General features: G+C 41.4%; 1 protein-coding gene across 1 annotated transcript in view; it reads right to left on the reverse strand.

The window, feature by feature from the left end:
- Window positions 1-897: 897 nt before the first annotated feature.
- The window catches only part of NALCN (sodium leak channel, non-selective), a 229162-nt gene continuing 203168 nt past the window's right edge, over window positions 898-26891 (reverse strand). The window contains exons 29-45 of the mRNA XM_063127455.1: window positions 26002-26108; window positions 24312-24432; window positions 24121-24219; window positions 23754-23847; window positions 23191-23297; window positions 22920-22994; window positions 21107-21226; window positions 18475-18543; window positions 16013-16161; window positions 15496-15589; window positions 13771-13903; window positions 12223-12338; window positions 11083-11240; window positions 9789-9939; window positions 5398-5547; window positions 3640-3757; window positions 898-1091 (exon numbers count right to left, since the gene is read on the reverse strand). Of these exons, the coding sequence (XP_062983525.1) occupies window positions 898-1091; window positions 3640-3757; window positions 5398-5547; window positions 9789-9939; window positions 11083-11240; window positions 12223-12338; window positions 13771-13903; window positions 15496-15589; window positions 16013-16161; window positions 18475-18543; window positions 21107-21226; window positions 22920-22994; window positions 23191-23297; window positions 23754-23847; window positions 24121-24219; window positions 24312-24432; window positions 26002-26108 (2055 nt within the window). The remainder of the gene's footprint in view (window positions 1092-3639; window positions 3758-5397; window positions 5548-9788; window positions 9940-11082; window positions 11241-12222; window positions 12339-13770; window positions 13904-15495; window positions 15590-16012; window positions 16162-18474; window positions 18544-21106; window positions 21227-22919; window positions 22995-23190; window positions 23298-23753; window positions 23848-24120; window positions 24220-24311; window positions 24433-26001; window positions 26109-26891) is intronic.

Raw genomic sequence — 26891 nt, forward strand, 5'->3', positions numbered from 1 at the left:
ATGCATACTTTGCTACCAATTAATGAGGCGAAATTTTTCAAATATGTTTCTTAAGTGTGCAGAATTCACACTTGCACATATTCAATGGGGACTTACATTCCCCCCCCCTCTAGCAACCACCCTGATGTATTACAAACTCCTTTCTTCTTTAATGGGATGGGGGGGATGACATAGAATTAACATAGAAAATTAATCAATTTACATCCATAAACAAGAGCACATTTAAAACATACCTAAACCATGTAAAAATCATGTTTCTCTCTCTTATCAACCCATCAATATAAAAACCTGATAGTACTCAAACCCTAACACTGGCAATATTTCCATACATTTTCTTTCAGGTATTTTTACTTCCATGGCAGATTTCTCCCCATGCACCCTAAATAATGTCATGTGTTTTCAGGGCCTGCCCATACTTTTAGAATTGCGGAGAATTTTGGCATCATGCCATTTCCCCCCCTACATCTATCATCAATGGCTTTGGATTTTTCCAGTTTTTTAAATTTTGTTTTGTTTTGCAGTGAACAAGTGCTTTCAAAGGTCCCCCAAATTTAAAAAGCAGCTTGGGATGTGTAGAGAGGCTGTGTAAAGCTAGAAATCCCTGCTAAAAGACTGATCCTAGAGTCTCCTTGTGCTTGGGACTGGGCCAACAGAGCTCTCTGCTTTTTATGGAGATTGTAATTATTTGTTTTCATTACAGCAATATCATCATATGGGCCAGTTCAAAATAAACAGTAAGTGGCATATCTAGTCATGTTGAAGGACAGTGAGTTCAAAGGCTTATCTTGATATAAACGGCCAGTCAATCAGAGCAGCAATTTAAAAACCAAGAAAAACTGATTTCACATTCCACAAGTATGTTGCATAAGGGTGCCATCAACGGGCATCTTTTCCCAGTCAGAGATCAAGCAGGTCCTCTCCGCTCTCATCGCTCTCCACGGTGAGTTGCCGCGTCCACCACTTCTTGACTTCTGATCCACAAGACGTCACGTCTGACATGGGATTCATCTTGCACACAACAGACTTCATAGTTGTACGGCCACCCAGCCGTAAATTGACTGAAGACACTGAATGGCTTATTGGCTTTGGGGCTAGGAAATCAAATAGAAGACTACTTACTACTGCAAACATGTTCCACTTAATGACTGTCAGCCAGAGCAAACCTATGCAGTGTGGTGAGAAGAATCCATGGGGGAGGAACTTCCATTTCCTAAGTCTTGCTGGGGGTGGGGGGCTCTATAAGCTGTAATTTTGCCTACTTATTCTCCTCCAAACCCCACAGCATCGCTGCTTCGGAGCGGCAGCAATAGGGTTATATGGTAGGCATGGGCTATCTAGGCAGGAAAAACTGCAGTGCCGTTTTCAGATGGTGGCAATGGGCAGCAAATATAGGGGGATTGGAAACGACTAAAAAATATTTTTGTTTTGCTTTCTGGACAACTTTGAAAGCCTGTAGCAGCGGAGATGCACTGCTACAGTTCACTGAAATTATGAAATATTCATCATAGCTACCGTTACTTTTGTTCCTGAGACTTTAATATTGCCATGGCGGCCATTACTAGGCTGCATTCCCGTGCCTACGCTGCACTGGGGTATGCCCTGAAATACGACCACTCTCTTAATCCAAACGGAAGCCACCACTGACAGTCAACAAACAAGCAGAGTGACATCAGAGCAATGTAAAAAAGTTGCGGTAAAAAAGCACACCGAAAAAGCAGTTTCATGGGAACAGCATGATGTGGCTGTGAGTTGGCAGCTGCATCATACAAACAATGGGGCGCAACTGCGCAGCCACGACGGGGTATATAGGGCACAGAGACAAGCCCTGGGTCGACTAGCCAGGGTGGAAGGTGTTGGGGTTCTGTTTTAAGGCATTTGATTGTCGTCACAAGTCAGGGAGGGGAAAGTACTACATTCTGCTGTGCCCTAAGTGCATTTACATTGTATCCTATATTGCTAATATATAAAAGAAGAAGGAAGACAGCAAGTTTCAAATCTTAAATGTATATTCAAGTCAATATAAGTTTTGCATATTTTTTTACAAATATGGAAACAAAAAAGAAATTGTGTGAGAATATGCCCCAAAATTGAACTGGTCTACATTGCACATTTTGGCACCTTTAAGAGGACTGCCGCTGAATACTCTATGTATCTAGCACACCACTGAAGCCCAAGTTTAGCACAGGTTACTGTTGGTTTCAAAGACATGAGCCACATGTATAGTTAAAGTCTATGCAACTCCATAATGCTCAGATGTCTGCAGAACCAAGATCTAAAATCCTACTGCCACTTTCAATATTGACATCCGCTGTTTATTTTATAGTTCCCTATTTGTTTGCGTAACAATAACTTTAGAGTTATTTTTGTCTGTGACCATCTAGTTGGATTATTAAACCCTTTGAATACCAGAAACACTATGCTCATAGGATTCCATTTGAATAAGGCATTTGATTGATTTTTTCTGGTGGACATCTATCTGGGCATTACAGTGGGAGTTCGATGAGCTGTGGAAGGATTTGTTTGTTTGTTTAATCACTATATGGACTTGGGATTTCCTTCTTTCCTCCCTGGTATCAGGATCCCAGGAAGTCTTGGTGCATGACTCTGGCTCACACCTATGATCTCACTGATCACAGGGAAAGGATTGCATCCTTTTCTCTTAACTACCAACCCCGTTTTAGTCTGAAAGACCTTGTGAATTCTTGAATCATGTGATTTGGACTGCTTTCTTGAGAAATCTGGAATGACTGCTCTCTTTCTTTGCTAAGTTATGGTACAATAGGGACTGTGGCAATGGCTAGACCAGGCCTATATCCCGGGATTATCCCTGTGCATCCAAATGACACACAGGGGATCCCAGGAGCAGGCAGGGACGACCCCTCCATTTGCCTGGAATAATCCTTAGGTCTAGCTAAGGCCTGCATTGTGTAGACTTTTAGGGGTAGATAAATGATCAGTCTTGAGGCGGGTTGAGGGCTTGAAGTAGCTGTTTGCTCCCTTTCAATTTTGTGATTCTACATGAATTCTATAGACTTATTTGGGAAGTTGTTTCCTATAGATGAGTTCTTTTCAAACTGTGTTCCTGGAAATGTAGGGATGTCTCTCTGGGTTCCTCAATGAGAAGATAAATAGTTGTTCCTTGACAGACTATTGATCTTCTGAGGCAGTGCAGTCACAGGGGGACACTCTCCTAGTTTGCATGGAGCACCTGATAGGCCTAACAGAATTGTGTAGAACCACAAGTGGACCAAGAAGATGATCCAGAATCCTCTCCAATGGTCAATGATCCCGTTGATGATGAACACAGGTTCCACAACACACAAAAGTGAGGGCACAAAGTTTGAAAGCTAATGCTGTAGACTAGAGGTATGGAGAAGGTAGATATTTTGGAGTTCAACTCCCAGAAGCCCTTGCCAGCATGGCCAATGGTCAGGAATGCTGAAAAATGAAGTCCAAAACAACTGGAGATCTGCTTTCTGCCCAACCCTGCAGTAGACCACTCTAATGGAGACAGAACAGAACAGGAGAGGAGCATCTGTTCATCTCCTTTCTCTTTGTGGTGCATGTTCCATTTTTTGATTTTTCCATTTGCCAAGTCCATTTTAGTACCTTATTATGTGCCCTTTAATTGTTACCTACCTGATGGCAAGCGCCATTGTCCAAACTTTCGCTGGGGTTTGCCAGCATCAGTAGAGTCTTGCCGATATCCACCTCTGTCAGAAAGTGTTGGACTAAGGAGCTGCTGTTGACTACTTGTCTGAATAGAAGAAGAGGAGAGACAGTAATACACCTTTAAGTTCACCGTATTTGAAAGTTGCAAAAAGTAAATCAAACAAACAATGCTCTGATTCACTAGAAAGATTACATTAATTCTTGCTGGAAAGCACTTTCGATCATTTATCCTGGAACACATAAGGTTGGATGCTTAGTCATTCTCACAATGGTCACATCAGGCTGATGAAGGCCATAGCTAGACCTAAGGTTTACCCCTGGATTGCCCAGGGGTCAAACCTGTTCATCTAGGTGACACACAGGGGATCCAGTGCTCAGGCAGTGGTGAACCCTGGATGATCCCAGGATAAACCTTAGGTCTAGCTGTGGCCGAAGTAAAGGTTGGTTGGACCCGATGCTAGTCATAACACTGCCATACTTCATGTGGAGGGACTATGGCTCAGAGTAAGGGACATGCTTTCAATGCAGAGAAGGTCACAGGTTCAATCCCTGCTATCTTCAGGTAGGGCTGGAAAAATTCCTGCCTGAAAATCTGGGGGGATCTACACTACTGCTTTAAAGCGCTTTATAACAGTTTTGACAACTGTTGGGGCCCAGGACACACTGCATATACAGTTCTCAAAACATTTTCAAAGTGCTTTAAAGCACTTTAAAAGCAGTAGTGTAGCTCCCCCCATGGAGAGCTGCTGCCAGTCAGTGTTGACAATAATGGGCTAGATATAAGGCAGTATAAGGCAGCTTCCTATGTTCTTATGTGTAGATTACTGAACTGGTATTGACTGGTATTGACATTCAAAGCCCTAAATGGTTTGGGACTAGGTTATTTGAAGGAACACCTCCTCCCATATGTACCTGCCAGGACATTAAGATAATTCACAGGGGTCCTTCTCTGTGAGCCCCTGCTAAAGGAAGTGAGGCAGGTGGCTACTAGGAGGAGGGCTTTCTCCACTGTGGCACCCCAGCTGTGGAATGAGCTCCCCAGAGAGGTCCCCCTGGCGCCTACACTGTACTCTTTCCGTCACCAGCTGAAGACCTTTTTATTCTCTCAGTATTTTAACATTTAATTTTAACTTAAATTTAAATTTTACTGTTCTAAGTCTGTATTTTAATCTTATATCAATTTTGCTGCGTGGTTTTATTCTGGTTGTGCTTTTGATACTGTATTTTGTATTTGTGTTGGTTGTTTTATTATGGTTTTAATTTTTATGAACCACCCAGAGAGCTTTGGCTATTGGGCGGTATAAAAATGTAATAAATAAATAAATAAACAAATAAACAAACAGCTTTATCTTCTAGACCACTGAAACAATGCAAAAATGAACAGAAAAGATGAATTGAAACACAGGAGAGAAAATAAAGAAGAAAAACACCCTATAAGCCTAGTTTGTTTGGCTCATGAAACCAAGACAACACTCTTCACAATGTTAGCGCCATGGCAGCTGAAGAAGAACTGAGAGGGAAGATGTAGGGGCTGTACCTTTAGGCTTGAGCTCTGCACCTGGGGCTAAAAATGTCTAGCTCTAGCTCTGGAATGGCCTGAGATGTTCTACACAGACCCAGGTTTCTCGTATGTAAGTGTGCAGAAAGACCTTGATGAAGAGCAATTAATTTTAACTCTTCCAGATGACTTTCACTTTGAGAATAAGTTTTTGAACCAAACAATACCTCAGGCTGAGTACTGTTATCCTGGTTATTAGCATTCATATCTTCACTTGGTTGTGTTGTCTCAATGCTTGGCGGATTTAGGAAACGGCTAAGCTCTTGTTGTTGACTCTCTCGGAGACTATGGATAATGCTGCATGACTGCTGCTGTTTCTATAAAATATAATAAATATAGTAACTATTCCAGTATATTTTAAAGTAGTCTTCAAAAAGTGAGGTTTTTGCTCCTATTTGCTTTGTTCTACATTCCCTTTATGTTGTAACAGTCACAGTAGAGTCTTCCTGTGTAATCATTTTCATAAAGCTACATATACCATTTAATTTTATTTCAGTCTGCCTTATGATATTACCCAAAGCGACATTTAAAAGAAAATGGTCAGTTAGAAGAAGCTTTTATAGAGCTCATCCAGAGGCTATTGAAGTAAATTGCTTTCAGTGGTAGTTAAATTAGACACGAGATAAGTTTAACAAAATGGAAACTCCCTTAGAAAACTATCTAGTGGGACTTTCATGTCGTGCCATTTTTATGTATCAGTGACATTTAACCAAAAGGGATGCATAATGGATATATCAACATTCCAAACATCTTACATAGCTGGAAAGATGATGTTTTCTACAGTTACATGTCATCTATTTATTAATTATTTATGCATTTATAATACTTCTGTACATCTTAATATATATTTAATATCCCTTAGAGGTTCACGTGTACAGATAAGTACTGGAATAAAACCCAAAACCAGAGAATTTTTGAAGAAAGGAATTCTTCCCCTTCCCCTCCAATATAAAAGCAGAACATTTTCAGCTTCAATGAATAAAAATCTGGAAGATTACTCTAATCCACCCCCAAACCAGGAGTATGTCCCTCTTTAAGCTGGAGGAAAATGTATTTTAATGGATCTCTACCCTCACATGGGAGGGTGTTCTTTTCACCAGTATTTATGGGGAGTACCTGTACTGCAAAATACCAATCTAGAAACTGATTTTCAAATTTTGAAACACTGGTATGATTTCCCCATCTACATAGAAACAATAACAAAACAAAACAACAAAAAACCAAAGACTCCCTTCTCTTTGAAGAAAGGAAACAAATATTGTAGTAAAAACAGTTGACACACATCCAATTCTTCAACTGAACTTCAGAGGAAGGTTTTTCAAATAATAAACATATTGCTCCCTTGATGGTTAATCAATTGGTTTTTTTAATGAGCTTTTCAATCCAACAGTGCCTTATACATCTGAAAAGACTACTGATGTAGCTAATGGTTTGAATCCAATCATCTCTTGCTCATGAAGATTATAGACATTCCTGGCTTTCTGGCTTCAGCTTTGTGCAAACACAGTTACATCAATGGAAACAAAACAAATTAGATAAAGTGTACCTTGTCTTGCAGTGTCTTTGAAACCTTTTTTGCTCTGCCTGTGAAAGCCCCTTTTGCTATTTCTGCTTATCCTTTTCTCATCCAGTTGCTCAAAAGTCTCCAAAAGTTAACAAATAGACCCATTTCCCTATGTCTAGATCTAGCTCCCAGAACACGTACCTGGTGCCATCTGGCTTCCTTCAAAACCCTGCTCAAAACCCACTTTTTTCCATGAAGCTTTTCACAAGCATTTTAGTCTTCATCTCGAATAGAAATGAAGCCCGAGTCAATGTAACTGCATTTGTTCATGTCCATCCCTTGTTACTAGTGATGGGTCAAATCCCCTCCATCTTGGTTCTTAATTGGCTCAGACATTCCAGGCTTCCTCGGAGGGTTTTTTGAGGGTTCTCCTAAGCTCTGAAAGACCCAACCCAGGGAGTGTCTGTGCCATCATCAGCCCTCTACTGTCTGCTTTCCTTCTTCAGCTTTCCCATAATTTAAAAATGTCTCCAGTTGTAAGGGTGTGCATGAGGAAAGGCAGCTATTAGTAAAGCAGATGGCGATGCTCATCCTAAGTGTCCATGGAATATTTCATAAAATCAAAAAGTTGGGAGGGACTTTGGAAGTCGCCATCTACAAATCCAGCTAATGCAGAATCTGCAATGCAGGATGCTACCGCAGTATCCCCAAGATAGCCAACCTCTGTTTAAATATTTCCAGAGAAAATTTCTGCCCACCACCTCCTGAGGCAGACTCGTTTCTTGCTGGACAGCTCTCGGTCTTAGGACGTTTTTTTTTCGTAATGTTCAGCCAAAATCTGCCAGCTTGCCATTTCCCCCCCATCCCAGGGGTCATAATCTTGCTCTCTGAATCAAAAGAGAACAAGTCTAATCCATCTTCTGAGCATCGGGCCTGCAGATATTTGAAGACAGCTATCCTCCCCTGGGGATTTCCAGTGCTGGTGCCTGAAAGCTGAGCAGGGAACAACAACAACAAAACGAAACAAAAGATGCCTGGTTTGACTACTTAGCAAATTTTTAGGCACTCAGCAGGCACCAATACTGGAGTCCTGGTTAAGTCCTCTAGTGGGCTTTCCAGGAAGTACAGGCAGCCAGAGAAGCTGCAAAGCATAGCATGGGACAAAGGTTGTAAAATAAAGAGCACACCCACGCCCCTTCCCCTGCCACCTCCTGAAGTCCTGCACACTGAGAAATTCCTAGGAAATTCTCAAAATCTGCACAAAAGAATGACTTCGTCTTTCATAAGGCAACAAAGGGACTGCAAAATGACAGGTGGGGTTTCAGCACAGCACTAGTAAAAACACAAGTGTGCTGTTTCTGACATGCTTGCAGCTTCTATTGCAAACGGGAATTTTGGAACTGCAGGTTCTCTAGTGTTTCTCAAACTGTTGGTTGGGACCCCCCCTGCTCCCCACCAGTGGGTCTCAGCCCACTTTCAGACTGCCCAGTGCCGCTTTCCTTCGCCACCCTGTGCCACTGCTGCACCATTCACATTGCATAGGCAGGTGTGGCAGTGGGAGTTGGGGAGTGAGCAAGGGCAACATTTTTTAATAATAATATTAAAAAAACAATAAAGAGGAAGGAGATAAGAGAGGGAAACTGTTATAGGAGGAAGTGAATGTAAAAGCAGCAGAAGGGAGGGATGAAAGAAACTGGCAACTGGGGGTAGGGTGCTAGTTAAATGTGAAAGAAGAAGAGGAAAAGAAATAAGAGATGGGTAAGAAGACTTTGAGAGGTATGTGAGAAGAAAAACAATATAAAATAAACAGTTTTCTCTACTTAGAGTAGGGATCCCTAACCTTTTATTGTGGTTGCCACGGAGGGGCTTGCCCATTCATCAAATGGCTGCCATGGTGTGTTTGGCCAATCATAAAACCCTGGTTTCCCATAAGGCAAACTGGTGAGACTAATAGAAAAGTAACTAGCCCAAGAACCTAAGTACAAGGCAGAAGTGTGTGAGGAGGGGGGGCTGTCAGCCCTTTAATTCTCTGGATAACCTTGGATCAGTCACCGTCTCTCAGCCCAACCTCCCTTTCAGAGTTGTTGTGAGCATTAAAGAGTGGGGGTGTGTGGGTAGGAGAGACCATGCAGGCCTCTCTGAACAACTTGGAGGATAAGAGAAGAAGGAGAAGAAGATTTATATATTTGTATATTTATTGTTTTATATCGTTGTATAATTTCATCTGAACTGAGATCCTAGTGATATAGAAGAAGGAGAAAAAGAAGCAGAAGAAGCAGCAGCAGCAGCAGAAGCAAAAGAAGAAGACGCCAACTTCCTTCCTCACTTCTCTTGCAACTTGGTCAGCTTGGAAAGGGGGCATGGTGAAGGGTTTGTAGCAATCCATTACAAGTCAGTCTGAAACTTGGGGCTCATCTACACCAAGCAGGATATTGCACTATGAAAGCAGTATATAAAAGGCAGGAGCCACACTACTGCTTTATAGTGGTACTGAAGTGCACTGACAACTGTTGGGGCCCATTGACACATACCATATACCGCTTCCGTACCACTATATCCTGCTTGGTGTGGCTCCTGCCTTTTATATACACCACTTTCATAGTGCTATATCCTGCTTGGTGTAGATGAGTCCTTGGAGTGGGATTTGGTTTGGCTCATAATGGCTTGGGGATTTTCAGGCTTCTGAACCCCAGCCCCTATTTCACGAATTGTTGCCGTCTACTCTCTCTTCCCTTACCTTTCTTTGTTGTCTCCTCCATTGTCAAAATCTAGATTGTGAGCTCCTTTGGTCAGAGACTGGTCTTTTTTGTTTATATGGTTAAAGTACCACGTGATGGTGTTATGTGAAGAAATGAACATGAAGCGTGATCATCCATGTCTTTTAAGTACTGAATGTTCGATGACAACTCTTTAGTGTGAAAAACAAATGTAGCATGCCTTTGACAAGGAGTTCTTAAGAGGTATGCTACATGAGCTTCTGCTATTAGGCGGTATAGAAATGTAATCAATAAAATAAATAAATGCATTTTTTTATTTTTCCCTGGTTAAACTTACTGCTCTAATGCGCTTCAAGCACTTCTTCAACCACATGCGTATGGTCTGTTTGGCTACTTCTTCTTCTATGGTGTACTCCAGTTGTTCCCTAGCAAGCAGTTCTTCCAGCTGCAGACTTTTTCTGATGTCAACAGATCTATAGGAGAGCATGCTAGAAGTATAGAAGAAATGCATAATAATACTTAATACTAATACAAATGCTTATATAAATACTGCTTCTACTACAACTACTACTACTAATAATAACACTCCATTGATAGCTATAGCTAAAACATGAATTATATTACCAACCCGTTATAGAGAAGTGTATGATCAAAACAGATATTGTAAATATGTTCCACTCTTACTGCAAATGAGGGAAAACTCACCCACATCCTGTGTTTTAAAGAAGAAAAGCAATGCTGGATCAGACCAAAGCCCTGCCTAGTCAACCATCCTGTTCCCCACAGTGGCCAACCAGAGGCATATGGAAAGTCTACAAGCTGGACATGAATGCAATAGCCCTCTCCTGCCGTAGTTTCTCAGCAACTGGTATTAACAGGCATTGTTAATATGTAATAAGGACTGATGGCTCATACAGTGCCAGTTGGCTTTTAGGAGGGGAATGGGAGGAAGAACTGGATCTAGTTACCCACAATGCTGTAGCAGTGAATTTTGAAGTACAGGTGCTCCTCATGACAGTCTTATCATCAACATCATCTATATACCGCCCCATAGCCGAAGCTCTCTGGGCAGGTTACAAAGATTAAATAGTAGTGCTCCCAAGGATTGTCCAAATATCTGAAGGGTGGTTGATGATATCATTGTGCTTACTAATCAAAAAGTCATAGTGCTTTGACCCTGTAAACCTTGGCTTCACTACACTGGTTACAGCTCTTATAACGAATACAGCAGCAAACATGCTATTCCCCGAATAGAGTATTTTTCTTTTTAAAGTCCTTTCTTCTGTTGAAGTGGCCATTAGTATGTGATAAGCTCACCTTCATTGATAATAAAACCCTTTTGATAATGTGTGATACTTACAGTTATTATCTGATGAATATAGTGGGGGAAATTGGCCCTCTAAACATATGTATATTAGGGAAAGGTGGCTTTGAATGAAGTCTGGTATGTCCCTCAATGAAAATTCCCTACAATCCCTATAAACTATGTTTTGCATGCATTATTTGCAATGAAACCATAACTGATCTAGAGTGCTATCCTTTACATATCTAGTCTTAGGAAAGCTCCACTGAGTTATGTAAGGCCTCCTCCCAGGTAAGTGGGGATAGGCTTCATTTGCCATCCAATATACCTCAGTACATCATGGAAGGTTACATCTCCGCCATTATGCAGCCTCTCCATTTCATAGCACATGTGCTTGAACAAAAGTTTGTCCTTATCCAAATCCACCTCCAACCTCCCACGCAGCAATCGCAGCAAAAACTTGACTCGGAAAGTAGGAATCACTCCCTGGGAAAGAAGGCAAAACAAGGTGTGAGTCACTGACACTTGTGAAGAACTTCAGATGATGGCATGCCGTTCTTAAAAAGACATAATGGCTCAGTTTGGACAACAGGTTAGTCAACGGAGGACTATTTAAGCAACCATTGCTAAATTAGTCCCCCGTTGATGTCGTCTGTCAGGCAAAAACCACACCACGGTTAGTTATTCCCCATAAATAACCAATGGAGATAACAAACAGTTTGCAGAGTCATTTCTCTGCACAACCGTTGATTATCGTGTTGTCTGTCAGGTTCTGTGGATTATTTCCCATGTTTACAGAGTCACAAAGCAAGAGCATCCAGTCCTTTATAGCTCACTGTGGGCTCATCTACACCAAGCAGATATTCCACTATGAAAGTGGTATGAAAGTGGTGTATAAAAGGCAGGAGCCACACTACTGCTTTATAGTGGTATCGAAGTGCACTGCAGGATCTACACTATTGCTTTATAGTGGTATCGAAGTGCACTGCAGGATCTACACTATTGCTTTATAGTGGTATTGAAGTGCACTGCAGGATCTACACTATTGCTTTATAGTGGTACTGAAGTGCACTGACAACTGTTGGGGCCCATGACACATCTACACCAAGCAGGATATAGCACAATGAAAGTGATATGAAAGTGGTTTATGGTATGTGTCATAGGCCCCAACAGTTGTCAGTGCACTTCAATACCGCAATAAAGCAGTAGTGTGGCTCCTGCCTTTTATATACTGCTTTCATATTGCTTTCATGGTGGAATATCCTGCCTGGTATAGATGAGCCCCATAAGGCCATTCACGCTTTTGAAGCACAAACATGCTTGAGCATACAGACCAAAAGGAACTGATGTTGGAAGGCTCCTTTGCTATTTCTCTTAATATGAAATGAGAGCTGACATTCAGTTCCCTTAAGAACTTAGGAAAACTGCAGTGAAATGGAACGGGTAGAATTACAGTGAAACCTCTTACCTCCCGTTTGTCGTCAACCATGTTCCATATAATTTGAAAATGTCTAAGATCATTATAACTTAAAAGTTGGTCTTCCTCCGTGGAATAAAACAGCGAGAAATTTTCCACAATTATAGCTACAGGAAACAGAAACATCAAACAAAATATAAGAGTTTTCTAAGGACAGTTGCATTAATAATCATATCGTTCATTAAGGAATGAATGTTCACTTGGATTTATGAAGCTGGTAAAAATGTACAAATATTCAATAGGCCAGACTCATATTAAAATAGTTAATAAGATTATCCTCCAGTATTAATTAGAACACAATGTTTTAAGTAAAATTTGGAAATGTTCTACTGGCATCAGGGAAAATTAGAAAGCATAATGGGATCTCCCAAGCTTACCAGCACACTTGATTCACATGCAAATACGAAGTGGGAATTATTCCTATTTACTAGTCAGCTTACATACTGAAATATACTTATACCTATACTAATGAACAAAGAGCAAGCTTTTTTTTTTTAAAGGTTGAAATCCTGCAAATACAAAATGGCAGCAAGGTCATCAAACAAAACAATAAATGTTCTTTTATTGAGGGAGTTCAAATGGAGTGAGCAGACATTCCTTAAACACGGTGGTCACGTGACAATTTTGGGGAGCACCTTCTCCCATATGAATTCCCTACTCTGTACACTAAGACCTTGAACTGAGGCCTTGCTTGCTCACACCCGTTGCTTAGAAAGCTTTCAGAACTTCTGCTCAGTTTTTTTTGGGTTGTTTCAGTAGTTTTGTTGTGGATCCTAAAACTGACTGTATTTTACTATTTTTTATTTTTCAGTTTTATGATGCATTTTATGTTACCATTCCTTGTTATTTCAATAACTATATGGTTTTGTGTTATGAACACTTTGAGGGCTAGAAGGGAATGAAGGGTGAATTCTGAGTATATAACATAAATGAGTATGTCGGGTTGGATCCAGACTTAGTCATACTTAGAGTAGCTTCCTTCAACTCAATAGGACTTAACAGTCCCATTGTTTTCGGTGGGTCCTTACTAAAGGGATATCTTCATGGCACCACTTTGCTGCTCCTTCCTCTTGAAACCCCATGGTATCACTGCTGTGGGGTGGGGCAGGAAATCTCCATGGCAGCAGGGAGTGTGGGTTTGCTGGCGGCCATCTGGTTCACTGAGCCTGCCCCCTGCCCCTCGCTCAACCTCTCTATGCTTCTAGGGACCTGTCAGTGGTCACCATCCACCCTGGAACACCCCCAGCTGGATGCCAAAGCGAGGTCACGTGACAGAAGGACTGTGGTGATCTCGCTTCAAAGCAAAAAGCTGGGGTAAGTCCCCGACTTTTAAAATTCGCAGCTTTGGGGAAAAGCCCTGCAGTGGTCGCAAGTTGGCAGCTGTGCCACATAACCGATGCAGTGCCACTCTGTAGGCACCATGGGGAAAATAAGGCATATAAACAACCCATAAGTATAAATAAGTCTGGATCCAACACATAATAGAGTTAAAATATATCATGCATATTTCTCTTGCCATATTTCATGATCGAGACTCACCCACAAGCAAATTTAGCATTATGTATGCAATGATGACATAAAAGGAACAGAAATACATAAGTGCCCCAGCATAGTTCCCACAATCTGTCTTCCAGTATGTTCTGTTATCAGGAGTACAAAAAGGAGGCTGAACCTTAGAAGGAAAATAATTGATTAATGAAATAAAAGGCATATGATTGCTTTTTTGCAACTAACCCAACATATGCATATAAATATACTTTAAAATATATATCCCAATGAGAGAATAGCGGTGGCATTAACAAGACAGCAAGAGCAGCAACAGTTAATAACTCTCTCATCTGAATGCCTGGGCAAAAATGAGGGCTAAAGTAGGGGTACGGCTTCAAGGGGTGATATCCCTGCGATTGCCCCTGTGCGTCTACATGATGCACAGGGGATCCCGGGGACAGGGAGGAATGATCCCTCCCTTTCCCTGGGATATCACCCTACCCTTCTATCCTAACTTTTCCTGCAGTCCCGGGATGATCCTGAGACTGCGGGACGTGTGGCCAGGCATCCCGTTTTTGTCCTGGCTCCTCGTGAGTAACCGCGAGAAGCCAGCTCCGTGCCCATCGGGGGTGGGGTGGGGGGAGCAGGAATATATATATATTTTTAAAAAAACAACTTAAGTTTTCGGTGGAGCGCTCCTGCACTCTTTTCCGATAAATCAACAACAACAAAATGGCGGGCGCGACATCTTCTTCCTCCTGGGTCGTTATGCGCTGCATCTAGACACCCTGCGACTATCCCGGAAGCATGTAAGACATGCCCTAGGTGTTTCAAAATGCATTATCTGTCCCAATGCTTTCGAAAGAGTGCTGTGGAGATCCACTTTTAACAGCAAAAGGGGTACATTGATGTAGAGTAGAAATCTTAGAACATTATCAGATGGGGGTGGGATCGCATTTCCTTACCATTGCTTTCCCCCCACTTCTGTCTATGATACTTCCTCTTTCTTCACGTGGGAGGAGAAAGGGGAAGAACATAATGACCATGTGGCCCATTCAGTGGGCATTTTTATTGTGCTGCTTGGCGGCACATTTCACTTGCAAAAATAATTTTTTTACCAGGGTCTTATTTGTTGCGGAAAGAAGACCAGATGGAGCGTAAGATGCATGAGAGGTGGATGTTGTCGTCAAAAGGACCCAGGAGAAATCGTGAGTGGGCAGTAACAAGCATGCGATAAACGCTCTTAAAGTGTAGATAATTTGCTAGTCTGCTTAGAATTCAGTTGTGAATAGGTGGTCAGAGAAAAAAAGCAACACTAGTCCTGTGAAGTAATATTACACTTATCTGAGATGCAGGTTAAGGTATGATGATATAGAGAATTATATAGTGTTTCAACATTTATTGCTCCAACAGGCCCAGTACTGGATGCAAAGGAGAACAAATGTTTATTAATGTTCATTAGCTAGCTGTGTATTTTGTAAAACAGGAAACTATAATCTCTAGCTGTCCCCCTCTCCTTCTAGCAATTAATATTAAGACAGGAATGTTCAGATTAGCAAACATGTTCATATTTTATGATTCCCCTGGACTAAAGTGTTAATGCATTTATTCCTGTTAACACGTTCAAAGAAAGAACAAATGAGAGTTTGTGTGAAGGATAGGATTATATATATATTGTTAAAAAAATAACACACACCATTGTTAAGATACAAAGCTAGAATGTTAGATGTGGAAGGGCCTCCACATTACGTCCATTTAAAAATGTGTTCAATTTACCATGCAGTCATGCATTATCTTGTTCCAGTCTTCCCCAGTGACTATTCTGAAGAGGACAGTAATGGCCTTACCAGCTGAGGAAAAGTTGGCATGCCTGTTTTTAAACAAACAAAAAAACTCTTGTTTAGTGTTTCACAAGGAAAACCAGGCATTAAAAACTTTAGGGCATTGAATCCTCTCCCCGCTTTCACCTCCCTGACTAGCCCTAAGGATGAATATACCAGAGTGTGCTGATAATTATTTATAGCGAGAGGCCAGATTAAGCCTCCTATATAGTTCCTCTCCCTGGCCTGCAAAGTAATTCTAATGCACAAACAACATGGGGGCATACACACGGCTGAGGGTAGCACAGAACTACTGCTGCATGCATTTTGTGGGTCCATTTTGTGGGTCCTGCACAATCATGGATTCTGATACTTAGCACAGGGTCCCGTTTTCTGAGAATCTCAGCAGAACAACATTCTAGATCTACAGCAATAATATTGTAATACCAATTACTTTCTGATGGAGTAATTACCTATTGATGTTCTCTCCGTATTTCACAGTGCCGAATAAAACCACTCCGGCAAAAGCATAGCAAAGCAACAGTAAGAACATCCCTACTATTATGAAAAAGCTCTTGTACATGCTTACGACCACTGTCAGCAGCAGCATCTTCAGGGTCACCTGGAAAGATATAAGGAAAACAAGGGAGGAGAATGTTTGGTATAACATATGCGGAGTGTAATAGCGATGCAGCTGAGTAACACTAGAAGCCTGTAGCCAATGAATTGGCTAGGGATCCTAATCATACATTAGACCCTATCCTGTACTACTTCTTGGCCCCCGTTATACCCTTAGGATTGCCAGGATATGCTCCAGTGACATTAGAAATGAAAAGAGTGCAACAAGGCATGAAAGAGCTATTGTACCCACTATTGTTTTTGATCTGGAATCAACCATACATTCGGATGCACATAAGCACCCAAGCATGATGTCTCTTGCTTAAAAACACTAGCCAGCTCCTCCTATCATTTGGGAGATGTCAAAGGACAACAATTATTATCAGGCCTGTTCAGACGACACACTAAGCCATGGTTAGGCCGCTAACACTTTAGCAGCAAATGGTTAGCAAGTGTGTTTAAACCGTGGTTATGTAGCCACCATGGTTAGGAGTGGTTCACACGCTAAATCATGGTTCACACGACACACTAAGCCATAATATTTAGTTCAAAATGCTTAACCACCGTGGCTTAGCATATTATCTGAATGCGGATCTATGGCTTATTCACGCTTGGTAAATCACAATGTGACTCAAACAAACAGCCATGGAGCAGAATATACGATCCATAAGGTCAAGGCTTTGATCCTCACAATCAAATGGGCCCTTTGATTTAGTCTGAGCAGCCTCAACCATGATGGAATTAAGTGAGAAGTGTTTAAAAAGGAAACTACAGCTGTCTTCTCAGATTTGATAGAGATACTACAACCTGGTCAGGAACAAGGAGATTGGTACCAACACTGTCCAGTGTGAGAGGATCAGGATCAGTGCCTGGGACAAGACTGATGATAGATGTAGTGCCTTGCCTAAGCACAGTAGCTAACAACAACTCAGGAATGCTCTCAAGGAGAGGAATGCTCTCAGGAATACAACTCATTAGGCTTTGACACAGCTATATTGTACTTTATCCTTTTAAATATTTGCAAGATATTTAATATTTTTAACTGTGTGTATTGCATTGTAGCCTTCTAATCTTCCCAGAGAATGTTTGTTATGGGATGGATTAAAAATACAATAAATAAATAAAAAAAAGCATGTGTCCAGGTACCACTGATGTTGCTCTTGGTACTATAATGAAGGAAATCTGCTATGATACTGTAGCGGAATATGCATTGTAGTGGTTAGAATTGATAAAAAATTATTGTATCTTGTAGGTGTGACTAGTTCTGTATGTATGTGTTCTGAGATAACTATGAGTAATGAAACATATACTTGGAAATGGAGGAAGGCTGCCATGAATGGGTCAGAGAAGTACTGGAAGCAGCATGTAGCTTAACGTAGGCCTTAGCTAGACCTAAGGTTTATCCCAGGATCGTCCCGGGGTCATCCCTGTTCATGTAAATGACACACAGGATATCCCAGGAGCAGGCAGGGACAACCCTGGGACGACCCCAGGATAAACCTTAGGTCTAGCTAAGGCCTTAGATGGGGTTTCTTCATTTGGGTGTTACTGATATCAGTGGCAAACCTGGTTACATTGAGAAAAATGGGAGTGGTGGTATTTCCACATCTGAAACTAAGGATGAAGTCCTTGGCAACATGAGGTTGTAAAAGGTCATGGTTTGATCAGTTGGGGGGCATGGGAGGGAGATCCTGGGAGAATGAGAAATCCATCATGGCTTCCATTTAGGTAAATATGAGCCTTTGATATTGACTGTTAGATTGAGAGGAGCCTTGGTTTTACTACTTTAACAATATGTTTTCTTCTATCTTTGTTGTACTTTTAGTGATTATAACGTGTGTATTTAGGAATGTTTGTGATCCGTCTCATCTTAGCTAAAGCTTGTTATTCCCTTAGAGCATTTGAGCAATAAAAAATGTAGTCTTTGATACCATATTTGTTTTGTCTGGCTTGAAAGACGTTTCAGGGACCACTACCCATATACTTTAATTCTTAAAGCCCAAAACACTTGGTAAAGATTTGCAAATCTATCACCGAGTGGATTCTGTCCTTTAAAGCTGTTGTATTTTTCTTGATCTGGTGAATCTCAGATACACCCGTTCAAGTTTAGGAAACAAGCTAGTCAGATGGAGCGAGAAGCAGTTCTTCAACTCACTACAGTTATCTGGACAGTGATTGATCCCAGCCCCATAGGCTGGGGGTGCCATAGGCTGAAAATGAAACAAAACATTAAAAAAAAAATTCCAACACAAAAAACTTTTATTCAATGTTTATCCAGCAATTCTTCTTCTTTTTTTAAAATCCTGATTGTACTCACATGCTTTCCACAGATTGAGAAAAACCTGAACACGATCACACATGCCCCCATCATATATGTGTAGGCATTCTGGAACCAAAATACAAGAGTTGCTTTTGGTCAGTATTGCTTCTTAAAGGGCGGGTTGTGAATTACACATACTGTAATCAAGGTATAAAGTACTACACAGTTCAACAACAATTTCTAGATATAAGTAGAGTTGCCATTTCATTATTCAGGTCTCATTCTTACACGGAGCTTGCAGAGCAGTAACAGCTTGAGAACAAAAGCATGGACAATGGTAACGGATAATGGGTGCTGGAATGCCACCTTCGCACATCTGATCAGCATCTGGAGGGCCGTAGGTTCCCCATCCCTGCTGCAACAGAGCAAAGGTCCATCTAGCCTGGTGCCTTGTTTCCAAGAGTGGCCAGTCAAATGCTTCCAGGCGGCCCATAAGCAAGGCATAAACGCAACACTCCTACTTCACTGTTTGTCCCCACCATCTGGTACTCAGAGGCATGGGTAATGGCCATTGATGGATGTTTGTTAAAGCCATTTAAGCCTGTTGTTAATGTTGCACCTGAGGAAGCCTCCTTGAATGAAGAGGAGGAGGAAAACTTACCTGAAGAAGAGGGTGTTTCCTCCCCCACAGTCAGACCAGAGACAGGCACGCAGGGAGAAGAAAGCTGAGCAGTGGAGGGGGACACAGGTCCCTTGGAAGAACCAGGGGCTAGCCAGCCCTTTGCAGAGATTGGTAGACCACCCAGCCCTCGGGAGCATAGGTGTAGGAAAAGGGCAGAGCAGACGCAGGCAGTAAGAAGGAGTTTACATGTGCAAAACTGGTTGGGAAAAGACACCAAGCTTAAATAGGAGGCTGGGTCAGAGGATGGAGTGATGAGGCACAGCTGGACTCTGGGTGGGGCCATACTGGCAGGGCTTGAAAAGAAGGAACTGGGACGCTGCCTCGCTCTGGCAATCACCTTTTGATTCTCTGATAGCCAGTGCATTCCTTGTTCTGTTCCCTGCTTCTGACCCTGGACTCTCGACCCGGACCAGCTGACCAGCTGCACTGAGCAGGGGGTTGGACTCAATGGCCTTGTAGGCCCTTCCAACTCTGCTATTCTATGATTCTATGACTTCGCTTGTACGTGTGACCCTGGCATTCTGGACCTCAGACTCGGCTTTTGGAAAGGACTGGATTTTGGACCTCGGCTTGGCTCTGGACTTCTTGTGATCGGCACTCTGTTTGGCTTAACAACTCAAAGACTGAAGCTTGCTTCCGATTGCATTCTCGGCCAGAGGTTTATGGCTGGGTAATTGGACAGCATAATAAAACACTTAAAGATAACGCTTTGGCTCAAGGCTGGTCTTTAAAACCTGTGGCCATCATGGCAGCAAATCGCACAATTATGCGTAGTGAGAAGAAGGACTTTGTTTCATCTATCCTGAACCTTGAAAATGCAGCTATGTGGAGACATATTTTCAGCAGCAAAAAGTTTGTCAAGCGGCTCCTAATATGATTTTGGCAATTTGCACTTCTCTTTTGCAGTTTGTTGCCACACAAACACATCATTTCTTTGTGGGGGAGCATCCGAAAGAAATGATGCTGTTGCATTTTCAAGAGGGTATCATGCTACAAGGTGCAGGAATGTTCTCGCCTAAGACATAACAACTGCAAGCCCTGCATATTTCCCCCTAAAACTCAGTTCAACTGGCTGGGTAGTTATGAACTTGCAGAAACAGCATGGGCCTACCTAGTCTGAGGGACATACTGGAGACATGGCCATGTAGCTGAGGTCAGTTTTCTGCTTTACTGAATATGTCAAACCCAGTGACCTACACCCTAGGTTCACTTGCTCGTGTGTAGGGCAAAAGTGTGTAGGGGGATGTGGGCGCACATGTAATCCATTCCCCAAATATATCCATACAGCCTGCTGTCAGATCTTTGTGCGATGAAGCATGTAAAGAGTTCGGGAAATGCATGAGCTAATAGTCCGGATGGTTATACGCTACCTCCAGTATCAGAGGCAGTATGCCTATGTACACCAGTTGCTGCGGAATATGAGCAGGAGGGTGCTGTTGCACTCATGTCTTGCATGTGGGTTTCTCACAGGCAGTTGGTTGGCCGTGGTGTGAACAGAACGCTGGTCTAGATGGACCCTTGGTCTGATCCAGTATGGCTCTTATGTTCAGCCATGTTCAGCCCTGTCCTTTACAGGGTTCAGTGCCTGCCAGAAGGTCTACCGAACAGTTCTGAGGGCTACTGACTGACTATTCTGTGATGCCAAAGACATGCTAGAACTTAGCATAGTTGAAGATCATAATGTCTCCTTTTTTGTAGCCTTGCAAAAATGACCCCACCTTCCACCAGCTGCCCAGAACTACCTGGTTCCTGGCTACTTATAGGAGAAGAACGAACCACTGCAATGGTTCTGCTTGGAATGGCTCCAAGGAGCTCCCATGTGGGCTACTCTAAAGACACCCAGCAGAACAATGCTAAACAGCACACAACTGCACAATAATCTAGATGACAGCAGCTGTGTGCTGTTTAGCATTGTTCTGCTGGGTCACTTGCAACTGCTGCCTCTGTTTGGTGCTTCTGCTCTGAAGACATACATAAAAGTTGAAAATGCAGTTTGCTTGTACTTACAGTTATGGCAAAGTGGAGTATAACCCATATGACACCTAAAGACGTCACCAAGAGATCATAGCGATTTCTCCTGCTCTGCCAAAATCCAGCAGGTGACATAGCAATAATTTTCATGGTAACCTAGAGGAAATAAATGTACATATTATACATATTCTCTTTGAGGCACCATTCATCATTACACAAAGATAATATTCTACCCATACAAAGAGACACTTCATTAGTATTCGAACTAGGGATTATTGGAAAATTAATACGAATCTGATCAGATTAAAAAGTAAATTTAAGATGAAACCCAACACCAAAGTTGATGTAAGAGGGAATTATATAATATTTGCCATTTCAGTGGTCATGGTTGATTTTTTGGTCACAATTGTTAACTCAGGAGAGGAATTCCATCTATTTTAATGGTTTGCTTCATCTAACTTTCTAAAAAAAAAGTTCTAGTCTGCCTTTAACGGTAAAACCCTATATCAACGACATGCCTTGGATAAAAAGTAGGTGGGATATTCTTACTGCATACCACTTTAAATAATAAGAGAGAACACAAATGACATTGAAAGAATTTTCCCCTGTGCTGCTTATCCCCACATTAATTATTTCCATCCTGGAAATTCCCCATCCATTAATGTTGCATCTGGTGTGGCATAGGTGGCATAGTGGATGTGACATGAGATCTCCATTGTCGTGAGTTAGTTATTGAGCAGAAATATGGACTTCACAGAGTTCCAAAATGCTGCTAAAACACCTGTGTAGCCTAACATAGGGAGCAGATTTTAACAGGCTTTAGCTGACAAGAGCAGGCCTCATTCCCTGAATGGGCCTCTCAGTTATGTCACCCTTTTCTCACAGAGTCTTATCTCAAGATGAACTGGGAGGTTTTCATTCCTAACCAGGCACTAGAAAGGCAATTCGTTTCCCAAGCTTAGATGCTTTGGGAACCTGTGAGAGTGCTTCTTTTGAGAAAGAGGAGGGATGCAGCCTGTCAGCTCCTGAAACGGAAGTAGGCAGGCATCTAGCAGAGAAGCCCGTAAGATCCAATCCATGGGCTTCATGCTTCGGTCTTGCTTCAGGAGGAATTGCACAATTGGCCTGGAGAACCAGCTGTGGCTCAAAGGGATGGCTTCCGTCTATCATCCCCTCCCCCCCACCCGATAGACACCCAGCTATGAAAACATGATTAGATGGAAGGAGGTGTGAACTTTCTTTGCATGTATATATTTCTGCATCCATTCTCTACAAATAAAACTGTGATCTTTTTGCAAATGGTTTGTTTCATCTTGGTAACCAAAAGAACCTGATTGATGACTTGGACCTGGCAGAACCAGAACCCAGTTCTAATCCAAATGCATGTTTGGAACAACTGATGCATTTGGATTGGAGAAGCAATATGGAGATAAAGGGTGTAACCACCCTCCTCTGTGCTGTGGCCCTGATACAAACAACCCCCATGGGTTCATTTCCAGAAAAAAAGATGTTGGCGCTCCAAGCATGGTGTTTCCATGTTGTGTCTAGTTTAGTTTAATCCTGAAAGCAAGAGCTGCAAACCAGTTTCCCTGTTTAAATTTTGAACTAAAAAAGTGGCCTTACATTAGGCAAGCCGGCATTTGGCAGCCTCCTTCTCATCTATAGTTATAACCCATGATTCCAGGCCAGAAAAGGCCTTCACTTCTTTAAATGTGTATTTCTTTCTCCTGGATTCATTGTAACATCACAGGAGATCTGCGTAGTTAGTATCTACCAACAGAGAAATTTCTAAATCTAAGAAACGGATAATCTGGGTGTTTGGGGAGAAATGATTAAGGATTAACCTTACCTCAAGAACAAAAATGAAGGTGAAGACAACAGACATTGCAGCCAAAGGACCAGTCACTGGGTCTTGATCATCCCACTTATATAAAAGAAGAAACAGGGCTTTATAAAGCTTCAGCTTCATAAAAGGTCTCTGGTTTCCCCCCCATCCCACCCCTGTTCAAAGTGTTACACTAATCACTAATGGTTCAATGGGCATGATGGTCTCTACAAAAAATTGTATGACATTTTTTTTCTATGTAAATGGCAAGATGTTCACAACCACACTGCAATACCTTAACAGATAACAACACGGACTGGGCCAAAACAAGGACAGCGATGGTTCTCTTAAAAAATGGGTGCTGCGTTATGTCATACATCTTCGCTCGGAATCCATCATTATCTGGGGAAAAAAAGTTAAAAGCAAATGGTTTAATAAAGAATATAATTCTTTTGTTTCCTTCTCTATTTATCTAAATCTTGTTTAGTTTTCAAATATACTTGGGTAATATCCTGTGGCAATTTTAAAATGTAAACATTGTTTCTGGACATGTTGTTTCAAATACTGAACATGATTTTATCTTTTAATCTTTGTAAACTGCCAAGAGACCTTTGGCTATGGGGTAGTATAAACTAAATGCTAATGCTAATGCTAATAATAATAATAATAATAATAATAATAATAATAATAATAATAATGGGTTGATTGTTAATACTCTTGTGTAACAATTTACAGCTGGAACCCATTTTCACTTTAACAAGCACAAGCTCTTAGTAGCTTCGTGGATTTTATTCCTAGATTCTGCAGAATTCTGAACCTTAGTGTTCAAGATGAATCAAAGTGCAACGGCCTTGATACCTGGGCGAGGTGGAAGGTGAAGAGGTTGTGCTATCTTCAGTCTGCTCTTTAGATCTTCCCATCGTCTCTGATCAACGGTCAGCAAAGCTGTTCCCTAAGTGAGCAAGAATTTTTAAAAAACAGATTAAAGAAATAGTGAACAGACATAGCCTATTTCAAATCTAAGAGCTTGGCATAAGTGGCTGTATACTAATGTTTCTATCCTATCTCTGGATTACAAAACTTCTTACACCACTTATAAAAGGCATATGAGCCCTTTTCATGTGGAGATTTTTAAATTAATATTATTATTATTTTTCTTCATGTCGGTAAAGGGGTAGTGAGGCTGCAAATAATTTAATGGAAATTGGAAATTCTGAGCTGTTACCTTATTTTCATTGAAATTAGCGATGACAACTCCGACAAAAAGGGTCAACCCAATCATGCAGCCCAGGAATACAAAAACGTGAATGTAGATGCCATGGATCTGTGTAAATAATTAAAAAGGTGGTTATTCATCTTTAAAAATTAAAGAAAGAACTGAAAATCTGACAAATGTTGAGTAATATAAATACTCACCGGCCCCACACGATGAATGATAACATCTCTGACTTCCACCCATCCCTTTAATGACAGGACTTCAAATAATGCCAACATTGCATTTCCAACATTATCAAAGTTAAAGTTCCGAGGATTGGCCCTGCAATAGGAATGGGGAGTAAATTAGCCAGCATAGGAATGAGGAGTAAAATTAATGCTGTCAAGATCCTTATATGTCCTGAAAGCACTGGCAGATCTCTGTGTAACATCAGTGAATAGTTTTGAATCAAACTATTTCTCTCTTTCTCTCTCAACCATGGAGGCAATCATAGAATCATAGAATAGTAGAGTTGGAAGGGGCCTATAAGGCCATTGAGTCATTGAATCCACCCTAAAGCATACCTGACAGATGGTTGTCCAGCTGCCTCTTGAATGCCTCTAGTGTGGGAGAGCCCACAATCTCCCTAGGTAACTAGTTCTATTGTCGTACCGCTCTAACAGTCAGGAAGTTTTTCCTGTTCAGCCAGAATTGGGCTTCCTGTAACTTGAGCCCATTATTCCATGTCCTGCATTCTGAGATGATCGAGAAGAGATCCTGGCCCTCCTCTGTGTGACAATTTTATCTATGCAACCCAGGTTGCATCATGGGCTACATATTTATGCACTTAGCAGCATGCTGTGAGGTATAAAATATGAAACTGGAGGTCCACAACATTAAATTTTCTGTGATCTTTACATTACAATCCTATACATGTCTCCTCAGAAGTAAGTCCCATTGGGGCTTACTCCCAGGTAAATTTGTACAGGATTGAAGCCTTATTCTACTTTTCTAGATGTTCAGGAGTCAAAAGGCACTCTTATCTCTGATTATCTTCTCTCTTCATTAGACCAAGAATATAAGAGAGAAAGAATCCAAGATATGAAAAATATTGCTAACCCTATGAAGAGAGACTGAAACAACTAGGCATGTTTAGCCTGGAGAAGAGGAGAAACCTGAAAAATTATCTGTCTGGGGCATTCCAATTTGTTTCCAATGGTAGCCAGCTTTTTAAAAGAACAACAAATTTAGGACTCACACGCATTTGAGATCCCAATGTTGCCTGGTGATAAAAGATTGATGGGCTTAGGGCAGATTGAGCTAAAAATTGCCTCTCAGCCATGTAGCTGACCAAGGGTGACCTTGGACCAGTCACTCTCTCAGCCTAACCTACCTCAAAAGGTTTTGTGATGAGGATAAAACTGGAGTGCGTTGGACAGAAGCCATATAAGCTACACAAACCTTCTTGGCAGAAGGGTGGGATAAAAATGTAAAGATGTTAAATGTACATTAAAAATGTAAAGATGTTGTTTAAAGTGATCCACTGTAATGCTCAGATCCTTTGTATATCAATCATTCCATAGATTGTATACATGTGCTTCTTCTCTTTCCTGTATATTATACAATACTGGACAAGGAGACCAGAAAACACTAACAGAGCTGAAGACCTGTCTGGTGGGCTTCATGTGATTTGGTGGGCACAAATTATGCAGGATTATCTGTATGACAATTACTCCTGTAAGTCATTTTCATTTTGCAAGCAATACACAAAACCTAAAGCTAAAGTTACCACTATTTTCTGGTCTGCAGAAGTTAATGATCCAGTAGTCTACTTTATAGTCTTCAGTGCATATTCTAGATTAATAACTGAATGTTCTGAATGAAATGCGCAAGTGAAAATATATTACTCACCAGACTCGAGGCACCCAGAATCCAGGCTTTTTTTCACCAGGTCTTAGTTTTAAATTCAGATTTTTGGAAACACTTACGTTTATTCGGAATATGCCATGACAGTGTTCCTATTATAAACATAAAACAATTCTTGTGAAATAATACTTTGCATATAAACAAAAATATTCCATGAGACAAACACTACAAAACCTTATTATAAATGGTATATAAGTATTGTGCTTAATCTAATTTAAGTAATCAACCTTTAATTAACAATCATCCATGTATGAAAGATGATCCATGGGTGAAAAAAGGTATTACTTATGATGAGGAACCTTCCCCTCGCACAGTCAGCCATTTCAGTTGCATCATGTGTGATGATGCGTTCTTGCATCATCACACATGTTCATAGCCGGCAACATCAGATCAGCAGTACCAATTATGGGCTCCATCACACCAGTGATTTACGGCACACTCGTCATGCCTGGTATGCAGTTTTGCAGCCCAGTACTCACATGACTTTGTCCACATCCTGTACTCATTTCGTCTCTACCCTTCCATGTTTTGTTTCTTTTTAGAGCGGGGAAAGTCTCGATTATTTTCCCTCCCTGTGAAATAAATGCACTCCTCCCTCCCGTCTATTGGTATGGTTGCGTTCTATCCCACCATCCCATTATTTGTTGGGGGCGTGTGTGTCTAAGGGCACTCTCGCTAATAAAAGAGGAGGGCAGGGTGGTTCTCTACTCAACTGTGATGGCAGAGGGAAAGAGGTCCCATTTAACTCTATGTTCTTACTCCTGAGTAACCATTTTCACCTGAAAAGAAATGTGGAAAATGCACCCTCCTTGCCCGCAGCTCCCTCATTTGTAAAGATAGAGATCAAAATTGGCACAATGATAGCTCTCAAGGAA

The sequence above is a fragment of the Elgaria multicarinata genome, chromosome 5 (genome assembly GCF_023053635.1).
Source record: "Elgaria multicarinata webbii isolate HBS135686 ecotype San Diego chromosome 5, rElgMul1.1.pri, whole genome shotgun sequence".
NCBI lineage: Eukaryota > Metazoa > Chordata > Lepidosauria > Squamata > Anguidae > Elgaria > Elgaria multicarinata.